Source organism: Phyllostomus hastatus, unplaced genomic scaffold (genome assembly GCF_019186645.2).
Source record: "Phyllostomus hastatus isolate PE091 unplaced genomic scaffold, TTU_PhHast_1.1 phas_contig_36, whole genome shotgun sequence".
Classification (NCBI taxonomy): Eukaryota; Metazoa; Chordata; class Mammalia; order Chiroptera; family Phyllostomidae; genus Phyllostomus; species Phyllostomus hastatus.
In genome coordinates, this window is record NW_025333862.1 from 5,065,328 (window position 1) to 5,078,012 (window position 12,685).

The 12,685-nt window shown below is 44.4% G+C and overlaps 1 protein-coding gene across 1 annotated transcript in view; it reads right to left on the reverse strand.

Annotated features, from left to right (window-relative positions):
* Positions 1 to 278: 278 nt before the first annotated feature.
* Positions 279 to 12,685, reverse strand: part of DSTYK (dual serine/threonine and tyrosine protein kinase) — a 56,005-nt gene continuing 43,598 nt past the window's right edge. Inside the window, exons 10-13 of the mRNA XM_045841421.1 lie at positions 12,057 to 12,170; positions 7,551 to 7,665; positions 4,997 to 5,131; positions 279 to 4,646 (exon numbers count right to left, since the gene is read on the reverse strand). Of these exons, the coding sequence (XP_045697377.1) occupies positions 4,459 to 4,646; positions 4,997 to 5,131; positions 7,551 to 7,665; positions 12,057 to 12,170 (552 nt within the window). The 3' untranslated portion in view covers positions 279 to 4,458. The remainder of the gene's footprint in view (positions 4,647 to 4,996; positions 5,132 to 7,550; positions 7,666 to 12,056; positions 12,171 to 12,685) is intronic.

The window sequence follows — 12,685 nt, forward strand, 5'->3', positions numbered from 1 at the left end:
AGCTGGAGAAAAGGGTGTAAGTCCCAAAAAGGCTCTGAAAAACAAATTGCTGCCACCACACCTTGCTCCCCTCTTCTCCACTGACCCACCTTCCATTCCCTTGCCCTACTTTCTGATAGCGTTAACGTCACCTGGAAACCAAGAGCGATCTATGGGGGAGTGGCATATTCCATCAATCTCTAAGGCAAACTGAAAGTCTGCAGAGGTCCCAGTGGAAATGGAATAGAATCAGGAGTGTCCTGTTAACACAGGGGAAACAAAAGCCAAACACGTAAATCTAAAATGTTAATGTGATCTTTATTATACAGCACATCTGGTATTTGTGCATGCCAACAACTATACAGAATACTCTATAAAACCAGACCCAACCCTTCAAAATTACACTAAGTGAAGACTTGTCCCTTAATTGCGTCTCTTAAAAATACACACAATTAACAGGGTCCTGCTGCAACAATGTGGAAATGTAACAACATGGAAAGAGACAGGTAGCACAAGAAGGGAGAGAGTGTAAGGACTAAAGTTTTTGCCAAAGTAATTTCTCTTGTTATTGCACTTTTATTCTACACCCTTAGTATATAACATTTTTATTCAACACTGTAATAAACATTAGTGCTTTAAAACAAACAGAAGTATTACATAAAGACCAAAGACAACAAGCTGTCCAGACCAATTTTCCTCCCAGCCCTCTGGGGAAGAAGGCCTACCCCGTGCCAGGTGTCCACAGTCTCTGCGATCGTCTCGGTTGGACTGGGTGTTCACAGAGCAGGTGAAGTTAAAAATGAAACCCATGTTAAGAACAGTAGTGCTGTACCTGAAACCCCCATGGGAGTTTACAATACAAGTTTCTCAAGGTCACTCCCTCCTTACTTATTAACCTCCACACTAGCCCTAACCACCCCCCCCTCCACATTTAGAAGGATAAACCCTCTTTTTTTTTCCTTTAAAGAGAAAATGGGTTATTTGATCCAGCAAATCCCCAAATCAAGCTTTGAAATCTCAAAGAAAACAACTTTTCTTTTGGCAATGGACTTCTGGAGGGCTGTTTAGCCAGCTCTGATGCACTATGGAGTTCGGAGGTTCCCTGATTGGGCAGATGGAACACCAAGCAAGGCCAGAGGGAGTCTCTATTTCCCCAAGTGTTACTGTAACCACCAATACCCCTGGGCTTGTCAGTGCTGAATAAAAACAAAAATAAAGTGTCGTTCAGTGCAGTTATCACGTTGCAGCCCAAACAGCTTCTCCCGTAACAACAAAACTTTTCCAGTACCTCTGGCAGCTCGAGCAATGATGCAAAAAAAATAAAAAATAAAATAAAAACGTACTGGAGAGCTGACAGGTACTAGTTGAGAGTTCTACTCTTCCCCTATTTCTATCTGTGGTAGTAATATATCCTTTCCTTCACTGGTTCCTTGACTTTTAGTGTTAAAAATTAGGAGAAGCTGCTGCCTAGGCTCTGTCCCCCTGAAACTGATGGAGTCACAAGTGACTCTCTTTGGTCTAGGAAGAACCAGCAGTCTTCCTTTCCAGAGAAGTGAAAGGCTTGCTTAATGAATGAGTCTCTCTCTGCAAGAGGGTCAAGGGAACTAGGGCATGCCTGTGGAAACCTCACCCAAACGAGCATTCCTCCACCCATGACTGACCTTGCTGCTGGCTCCCTAGGCACAGGGTCAGCCACTCCTGGCTCCAGACTCCACCACCTTCCAACTGCACTGAAGGAAGGTCCCCTACTCAGTTCGGAGGCAATGTAAGTGATCGGACTTCAGGTGCATTACAAATGGCCAGGCGATCATTTTTGGGCTGAGGTAAACTGCCCTTATTTAACTGACTAGAAGGGGAGAGCCCAGGGCAATTCTCTCATCCTGTCCTCCTTCTTCCCCCAGCCATGATCTCGCTTCAACACTGGGAGCACATACAACCAAAGCAAGGTGATAAAATCTTCAGACTTTGGTCTTGATGAGCCCTTGATAGTCCAAGTGCCACCAAACTTCTTTAATAACCTAGTATCTTCCCAAGTAATATACAGTACAGTATGTTTCATGGCACTCCATCACTTTAATAATAATGGGTGCCAAAGGAACAAAGAACCCCAATTTGCTGACAATGTGTAAAACAAAAGCAAAGTATACATGCAATATGTGTCCTGCACTCAGCCCGCTGAGTGCTTAAATAACGCGTCCAATGCCTGTATGTGGCCTTTGGCTGGCCTGGAGACTTTTTTTTTTTTTTTAAATGAATTGTAGCAGAACTACTCATCACTAGCCCCTCCCCTCTCACTCAGGCAAAAAAATGTGGGAACCTACTAGAAAACTGATGTCTGAGAGCACACTAAGCCACAGGGGATAAACCAAAAAGGGCCTCCAGGTGGAGAAACACCGAACCTCCCACGTGTGAGTGGGAATGTAAGACTTCCAAAGGATGTCAGGAATGTGGCCTCTGCGACGGGAGCACCAACTCCTGACCCCAGCCAGAGGTACACAGGCAGTCTGGAAAAGGGAGCTATAGAAAAGGTTTCTTGAAATTTCATACAAAACAAGACTTGCACTGATTCTTCACCAAGTAGAGACTACTCACCTCTACTTTTTTATTTGAAACATGGCTTCCTGGAAGGCCCATGACAGTCCCAGAAGGGCAACAAGTTTGTGCTGACAAGAATAGAGTGACTTGAAGTAAAGCTAAACGAGTGTTAAAAATTCTAAGAGATACACCGAACATTCCCAAAACAAGGCTGGAGCCCACAGAACCCGAAGACACTGGGTCAGTAAACTTAACTACTGCAGGTGAGAGGTTTCTCAGCACTATATGGAATTTCTGAAGGGCTGCAAGTCCTCAGGGGGCTACCAAACTCACAAATATCAGGATCAGAGCCCAGGATAGTCAGGTTAAAAACTGAACTTTGAAAGGTATATGGAAAAATTTTTGTAGACTCCATTTATACCCTGTTAATGTTTAAGAGATGGTCATTCTATCACTAACAATCCTAGAAAATTCCAGCAGCAAATCTGACCACTGACTTAGACGTCTCCTCTGGGACCTGTGTCCCTGTTTGGAACCAGGCACAGGGGACAGGCCACAGTGCTCGGGCACTGGGCAGATGGAGGCGGCCACGCACCTCCACTGTCCACCCTTCACCTATGTGTTTTTCTAAATCTAATGGACCGTTTTGGTTGAGGGAGGCTTAAAGTCAAGGTCTAAGATGCACCAGTGTTAAATTGCTCCCCTCCCTCTGACTGGCATGAGAATTTCTCTTCCCATGTACTCTTCATGACAAATCTCCAGAAGACCACACCCGCCTTCCCAGTGCAAGGAGAGGACCCTCCCAGACCCTAATACACAGGGACGGGGGCATACACGGAGCTACGAAAAGTGCTCTTCTCTTTCATCTGGTTCTGTTCTTCTCACTGCATTTAAAATAAGGTAAAAAGAAGGGACAAGTAACAGAAGAAACCTTGGTTAAAAAGCTCACTGATCAAGCTTAAAATCATCAGTGTGTTAGATTCAAACACTAAAAAAAAAGTGATTTTTTTAAGTTTTAGAAAACAAACTGGCACCCTCCTAGCGGGTTTGTGGAGGCCCGTGGCCCCAAATCACTGTCCACTTCTCAGTGTCACCAGATGCCTCGCACTGGGTCAGCTGTACTCACTCACCCCTAAGGGCCATGTTAACTGGAGCTTCCCCACTGGGAGACCAAATAAAGAAAAAAGACAGTGAAGATGCAGGGGTAGAAGAAATTCTGTTCTAGGAGTAACGGTAACTTGAAATCCAACAGCACACACATACACACACACGTTTTTTTTTTTTCTTTTTGTGGCCTCTTGGTGATGGACTGTGAAACCCTCCTCCAGAAGCCAGGGCTACGGGCTCCTGTAAACGTAAACACACTGGCACTGTAAGGAACAGGTAGCTGTGTTTCTAGCTTTATCACTGGGGCCTCTGGCTGTTGCAACCTGAGATCTCTGGGTGCAGATAGCAGGAAAGAGTTATCTACAAGGTATTGTTTTGCTCCTATGTTTTCACAATTCCAGAGCTAAGCTTAAATGTTCTAAGGGTTCTGACAAGTGGACAGATACGAACTATTCTTAGCTAGAGTTGAAACTATGAAAATTATAGCTTTTAATACTATTGCCACTGCAGTGTCCCCCTTGTCTTAGAAACATACAGTGAACAGACAATGGTAACATTTACCTCCTTTTCAGAGCGTGGCCTCCTTCAGCCTTTTACCCATGTCTGAGACAATCTTTAGCTGTGGAAACAGCTTGGGGCATCAGTGAACTGCTGAATATGCTCAGCCATCCGACAGCACTATCCAGGAGTTACCTCTGCCTGGGGGGGGCTCAAACTGCCCGGTAAGCATCAATTCCCCTGGGAGCTCTCTGTAATAAACAACAGTCAAATTCTTCCCAAGGCCAAAAGGTGAGGGGAAGGAGAGAAACAGAGAGTGAAAGAGAAAGGTCTTTGCTTTCAAGTAGAATCATCTAGTCCTCGGTTTGTCTGCTCAGAATTTGACTTGCATAGCCTGTCCATAATGCCCTGAAGCATGGGCTGGACAATACCCAAGAGAGGTCTCTGAGAGGGGTCGCCATCCCAACAGGCTTCCATCAGCTGCCAGCACTCCTCATCAAACACAGGAAGACGTTCTGGGCGGGCCCCTAGAGAAAGGAATGGGGAAATAAGACCAAGAGTCAGAGAGGGTCACCAGGACAGCCGACAGGCATGAGGAGTTCTCAGGCTAATGACCCGGCTAGGACTCAGGACACTGAAGAATGGAGTAAGTGTTGGCTCCAACTGCAAAAATCTAGATCAGAAGCAGAAAGTAATGGTGATGATAAACTGCGACACAGTTGAAGAATTGGAAATTTTAAAGAAAAAAGCATTTATGAGACAGTTCAGTACAATGTTGCCTAGAATCAAAGGTTTGAGGGGAGGCCTCTACTGCTATGTCTGGTCTCAGTCTGCTCTCAACCCAGGAGTTTGGATAAGGTAGGTTTGTGGCCCTTACCTCTCCGCACATTGTTCCAGAGGTGATCTTTGCTGGCACACCTCTCAAACGCCTCAGGGAGCTTGACAGAACCTGAGCAGATATACCAGAAGAGAATGCCGAAAGCATAGACATCTACGGAATTGTCGTACTTCCCTACAACAAGAAGGGGTGACATGCAGTGAGCCAGAGGGAGAAACCAACAACATCACCACTAACGTGCGTCTGCAGAAGTCTTTACACATTCTTTTCTAAAGCTTTTAACATCCATTATCTCTCATAACCACCCTGTGAGGCAGGACACGTTCATAATGACCATTTTATAATAAAAAGAACTATGGCATTCAAGGCCAAAGCTAGATATTAAGAGAGCCAAGACTAGAACATGACAAAGGAGAAGGAAAACAGGTCTTTTATTTTAAAGGGACAGTCAAAAAAGATTAATTGTGAAAGGTCATTATTAAGAAAATAAAGGTGGGAAGTACAGGTGGATGGGCAAGTTGAAACCAGAACACAGAGATTTTTCAAGTCAGACAGAAAAGTCAGAATTGAGTGGACAACAGAAGTTATTTATGTTTTAGAGCAGGAGGTGACATGAAGAAAAATATTTTAGAAAGATTATTCTGACAGCATTAGAATGAACTGCAGTAGAAACAAAGCAATTTAAATATGAAGCAGGCAAAAAAAATAGTAAGAGTCGGGGAGTGGAAGAAAAACAGCGACTGCACTGCGTCCCCGTGTGTGGGGGACCACAGCTCTCCAGCCGATCCCCAGTGCTCACGGGGGTCACTCAGTGAAGGGCGGGGAGGACTTGTGCGCGAGGCTAATGAGAGAAATTCAAACACATTGCTAATGTAACTCTTACCACTGCTCATGAGTAACCTGTGATTGCCTTTCCATCTTCCCCAACAACCTTACAACCTCTCCTCACATCCACTCGGGCTCAAAACCCTGGGGTCATTGTTTAGTAATCCTTTCTGTTCATCATTCATATCAACTTTAAAAAAAAGAAACCATTATCCATTCTTCTTCTGAATTATCTCATGTCTGTCAGTTTTGTTTATTTAGCACCACCACCAATCCAATCATGAAGCAGCCACCATTGCCCTACCTTGGTTCTTGCCACTCAAGTTACCTGTGCCTACTGCTGCTCAGCTAATCTTCCATAAACATTTTTTGCTCCTTACCTGCTCAAAAGCACAGTAACACCTTACTTCTTCTACATTAAGCCTTCACTCCTCTGTGTGAATTTCAAGCTCACTGCATTTTATCTCCACCCTGGCTTGCTATTATTCCCCAAATGGATTTCTTTCCTATCACACTTATTTCTATTCTGCAATTTTCCTCATATTTCCCATTCCCCAACCTCCAGAATTTTTGTTCTTTCATGAAAAGACATGGTTAGACACTAGAGACTGAAACACCAAGATTCCATTCCTAGATCCAAGACTTCTTCTAGCTCAGTGTTCTAGGGTGAGTTTCTTCAGCAATCAGGCTTTGACTTAACTTTATCCATGATATAGACAAAAAAAAAAAAAAAAGAATCAGTATCATCACAGAATTCTAGTGAGGATTAAATGGAATAAAATATATGAAAAAGTACTCTACCTAGCTCAAAGAATATTCTTTTTTTTTTTAAGATTACTTTATTATTTTTAGAGAAAGGGAAAGGGAGTGAGAAAGAGAGGGAGAGAAACATCAATGTGTGGTTGCTTCTTACGTGCCCCCTATTAGGGACCTGGCCTGCAACCCACGCATGTGTCCTGACTGGGAATCAAACCGGTGACCCTTTAGTTTGCAGGCCAGCACTCAATCCACTGAGCCACACCAGCCAGGACTCAAAGAATATTTTTAATAATGAATTCTCTTTCCACCTACCAATTTTTCTAGATTGGACTCAAGTTCTACCTAAACTCTTACTTCTACCTCTTATCTCTACCACAAAACTGTCAAACATTTCAACCTTAATTCATCCCTTCTCTTGAGCATCAACATCACATTATGTAGCACTTAATTTAGCACTTTATCACATGTTGTCTGGTACTGCCCTCCTAATTATTTTACATCTATTAAGATATCTCTGTCATCTGTAAGCTCTTAAATGATAGGGGGCAATGCCTAATTTAGGATAGGAGTTTGTCAATCAATACTTTATGATTAAATAATTGGCTGATTATGATAATTAAAGCCAGAGAGACATCCAACAGAATAATTGGTGACTCCCATTTGCACTTAAAAAAAAAAAGATTTTATTTATTTATTTTTAGAGAGGGAAGGGAGGGAGAAAGAAAGAAAGAGAGAGAGAGAAACATCAATGTGCGGTTGCTGGGGGTCATGGCCTGCAACCCAGGCATGTACCCTAACTGGGAATTGAACATACGACACTACTTTTCTTTCTGAACCCTTTACCTCTACTTTCCCCTCTACTTGTCTGAGCTTCTCCCTGTTCCGTTTCCTCCCTTCCTGTGCTGGATCTGCCAGCACTACCTGTGGACACCACTCTTAGCTCAATGGGTAGTACTCAGTGTTACAGTATGGAGCCCCGCCCAAACCCATTCCCCGCCCTCCAGCTTACCTGTGAAAAGTTCGGGGGCCATATGGATTGGCGTCCCCACAATGCTGCCTGACATCATGGCCTCTGGCTTGCAGAATCCTAAGTCAGTGATCTTGGCTCGGTTCTGTTTGTCCAGCTGCCAACAAAGCAGGGTTCGAGTCACCCCGTGCCAGATTCTGCACACAGCACTCAACTCCGTTGTAGCCCTGAGCTCACAAGCAGGTGTCTACCTCACAGCAGTGCTGAATCAGTCCTGCCTCCAGCCTCCCCGTCTCCAGCTTCATTCCTGTAAGCAACCTGACGGCACGACTGCCCTTTTCATCTTTGGATTCCCAGCACTTAGCATAATGCCTGGCACTATCAGGAGCTTAACAAAACTTGGAAGAATGAGTATGTGAATAACACTGAGGAAAGTGTTTCAGTTCTTGATTATTCTCCTCTGGCCTCCAGACCCCAAGGACAGAAAGCTGCTAAGTAAGGACACTGAGGACCTCTGGTCGGCTAAAGAAGTTTCCGAAATTCCCTGTAGTTTCCTTTCCTAAAGGTCCAGGAGAATAAATCTGTGTGTCACTTGGTAGTTGATCACCCTCATAGGTTTCAGCCTATTAATTTTAGGAAGATCCTTCCTTTCCTCCAAATTGCTATATCTTTATATATCATTTAAGTGATACCAGAGATAACTAAATAATAACACAATATGTTTTCAAGAGGAGTATGTCAAGATTCTTTGTAATTTACATAACAGGCCTGGTGGTTTCATGACCTTTTAATGTGCATTTACCCATCTCATCCCTTATCCAATATTTCTGATCAAAACTTAAGCATTAACAAGACCTGGAATCCTTAAAAATGCCAATGTCACAAAAGCAAAAAAGGCAGACAGAATATTCTAGACTAAAGGAGGCTAAACAATCAAGATGACAAAACACAGTATATGACCATTGGATTGGATCTGAAATCAGAAACAGATGACATTTGGGATAACTGGACATATCTGGGACAATCAAAAAATGTTAACACAGACAGTATGTTAACCAATAGAATTGTAACGGTGTTAAATTTCTTAGATATGGTAATGGCATTTTAATTACATTGAAGACATCCCTTCCTTTTTAGTAGACACAAGCTGAAGTAGAGGCATGCCTCAGAGATGTTGCAACTGCAGTTCCAGAACACTGCTCTAAAGCCAACAAAGTGAGTCACATGAATTTCTCAGTTTCCCAGTGAACACAAAGTTATTTTATTCTACACTTTGGTCTACTAAGTGTGCAATAATAGCATTATATCATAAAAAAAAACACAAGGTACATACATTAATTAAAAAATACTTTATTGCTAAAAAATGCTAACCACTGGGGTGGGAGCTCTAGCCATGGAATGATGGTGGTGGCAGCAAAGATGGGCTGGGCAGGGGCCGTGGTGGGGGCAGCAGAGGTGGCAGGGGCAGGTGGTTGGCAGCACAGAGGAGGCTACAGTCTTTAGGGGGGCTGTAGGTGGAACCAGAGTTTGGGCCAGCAGCAAGGAAGCTTTGGGGGCACTCTGGGTGTCACAACAGCAGCTTGCCCAGGGGGAGCAAGCAGCCCCACCTCTGTCAAGTGGTCACTGCTCCAGGGAGACTCACTGCTACACCTACTGCCCTGAGCTCTGGTGGTTCGGGCTGCTCTGGGCTGTCCTCATCCTCTTGAGCAGCTGCAGTGCCTTCTGCCGTTGACGACCTTAACTCCAGCTGCAGCAGCAGCAGCGTGAGGTCAACTTGTCGGCCTACCACAGGGCGTGCCACGAGGCTGGCCCTGCTCCTACTAGTTCACTGTTTGAGGATTGCTCCCTCATTGCCTTCAGTCCATCAGCCTATGAGGATGAGGTTCACCCCCCAGGCACACCACCACCTCCTTACACTGCGATCTGAGGCTGCCCTTTGACTGCATCCAAGGAGTGTATTTGCTGCTCCTCCACCTCTACCTGCCCTGCCCACTGTGAGGAAACAAACGTGGAAGGTGTTTCCTCCCATCAGAGTACCCCTCACTCATCAGGAGGGTGAGCCCTGCCCCCACATTCCCCTCCTGCTGCTACTGCCACCTGGCTGGCAACTTAGGTGTCAAGCTCTGCCCTTGTCCTGACTCCAGCAAGGGCGAATCAGTCAAGGAGGCGAGGGCTAGTGCCACCTGGCCAGATCTGGGGGACCACTCCTCTGGTACACTGCGCTTAGATCCCATGCCCCAAGTTTCTTCTGTGGGGCTGGTTTCCAGTGAAGGAGACATCCCATAAGCAATTTTGGGAGGGTGGATGGGTTACTTGCCCAGCAGAAAAAGCCCTGGTTCCAATTCCCTGTGTTCTCCTCGGCCAGTCCCTGCCCTCCTAGAATCTGCCTGAAAGGGCTGGAGTTCTGAAGAGACGGCCATGTTTGGGGGACTGTGGCAGCTCTACCCATGATGACATACACAGGAGCCTTTGACCTCAGTAGAGATGTGAAGCAAAAGAAAATGCTAGCCATCGTGTGAGCCTTCAGTGAGCTGTAATCTTTTTGCTGTCGGAGGGTCTTGCCTCGATGTTGACAACCGCAGACGGATCAAGGTGGTGGCTGAAGACTGGGTAACTGTGGCAATGTTTTAAATAAGACAGGAATGAAGTCTGCAGCATCAATTCACTTCTTTTTTTAAAAATTGATTTTAGAGGGAGATAAGCAGGAAGAAAGAGAGAAAGAAACATGGATTTGTTGGTCCACTTATTTATGCATTCATTGGTTGAGTCTTGTATGTGCCCTGACTGGGGATTGAACCTGCAACCTTGGCTTATGGGGATGACCGTGTAACCAAGCTTCCCAGCCAGAGCTTCAACTGACTCTTCCATGCACTAGATTTCTCTGTAGCATATGATGCTGTTTGATAGCATTTTGCCCACAGAACTATTTTCAAAATTGAAGTCAATGTTCTCAAACCCTGCTGCTGCTTTAACATCTAAGTTATATCATATTCTGAATCCTTTGTTGTTATTTCAACAATCCACTTCCTTTGCTCATCCATAAGAGGCAACTCCTCATCTATGAAAGCTTTATCGTGAGATTATAGCAATTCAGTCACATCTTTAGGCTCCACTTCTAATTCCTCCACTGAAGCTTTGAATCCATCAAAGTCATCCACGAGAGCTGGAATCTTCTTCAAAACCTTTGTTGATATTTTGACCTCTTCCCATGAATCACGAATGTTCTAAATGGTATTTATAATAGTGTATCCTTTACAGAAGGTTTTCAATTTACTTTGCCCAGATCTGTCAGAAGAGTCACTATCTTTGGCAACAAAAGCCTTACAAAATGTATTTCTTAAATAGTAACACTTGAAATTAAAAATTACTCCTTGTTCCATGGGCTACAGATTGGATGTCGTGTTAGCAGGCAGATCTCCATCACAGCGCTCGGGTGACCAGGAACATTGCCAATGCCTTGGATTAGGCTGTGACTTAAGGGAATGTTGTGGCTGGTTGGCTCTTCTACCCAGACCACCAACACTTCCTCCACATCAGCAATATGGCTGTTTTGCTTTCTTATCATTTATGTGTTCACTGGAATAACACTTTTAATTTCCTTCAAGAACTTTCCTTTCATTCACAACTTGGCTAACTGGCACAAGAGGTCAGGAGGCTGCAGAAGCAGCATCTGACGTGCCTTCCTCACGGAGCTGAATCAGTTCTACCTTTTGATTTAAAGTGAGAGACGGGAGGATCTTCCTTTCACTTGTACACTTTGAGGCCATTGGGACATTATTAACTGGACTGATTTCAATATCGTGTGTCTCAGGGAATCAGTGGAGCAGTCAGAACATGTGCAACGTTTATCTTAAGTTTGCCATCTTACATGGTGTGGTTTGTGGTGCCCCAAAGTGATTTCAATAGTAACATCAAAGGTCACTGCTCATAGATTACCATAACAAATACAACAATGAAAAAGTCTGAAAGCGAGAATGACCAAAATGCGACACAGAGACACGAGGTGCGCAAACGCTGTTGGAAACAAGGCTCCAGCAGACTCGTTCAAGGCAGGGCTGCCACGAACTTCACTCTGTAAAGAACTCAGTGTCTGTGCAGCGCATTAAACAAAGCACAATGAAACAAGGTATGCCCATACTAGGAATGATGTGTTACCTGCAATTTACTTTTCCATAGTTTAGTGAAAAAGTCTGTGTGTGGGAGTGTGTAGAAAGAGGCAGAGACCACACACAGAAAAGGTGAGACTATGAATCTGGGTGAATAGTACATGGGCCTTCATTGTCCAGTACCACTATTTTAACTTTTCTGTAAGTTAAAAAAATGTTTTAATAGTGTTGGGAGAGAAAAACCTTAAGCAACATGAACTAGGTCTATGATGCAAGTCCTCCCTAGGCTTTAAGTCCAAGATACTACCCGTCTATTCTGCTGTTAGCTCTACTACTTTTCCTCCAGCCTTTTCCTGTGACCAAACGTACATTTAAATGCACCCTAGAAAAATCACTTAAGCCAGAGACAGCATGTTATTCTAGAGAAACAGCTCTTACTTACCAGCACATTTTTCAGTTTGATGTCGCGGTGGACAAGTCCCTGGCTGTGCAGGAAGCGGATTCCTTCCACCACATCTAGCGCTATCTGCAAGCGTGTCTCCAGGGTCAGCCCAGCCTTGGGGAAACAAAAGAGCTTACATGTCACTAACAAGACATTGCATCAAATCCAACCTTCTTACACCAACTAAGAGTTCCTTCTGTGGGGTCTAAAAGACTGACCGCAGGAGGGTACACAAGGGTAGAACAGTGGGTGGAAAAAATGGGAAGAGGAAAGCAGTTAGGAAAGGGAAGTAGAGAAAAAGCAAGGAAGGGCAAGTTGTCCAGACCAGATGAAATCCCTTGGGAGCTGCCCTTAAGCCAGCCGGATAATCCCCAACTGTGACTAAGAGAGGTACAGCCAATTGACTGAAGGCAGGAGCTCATTCTATCCCCTAAACCAGCTCTGGAATTGCCCTCAAGGCTCAAAGGAATTATTTCTGGGCCCTTCAGGCAGATTTACATCCACTGGTTTATAGACCTAGATAGGCCATGTTGGGTTTTACTTATTTAAATACCATATTCACTCACCTTACTTCTACCAAGCCTCAAATACACTCTAGCCCACTTGTGGAGAAGCATCAGACAATGCTG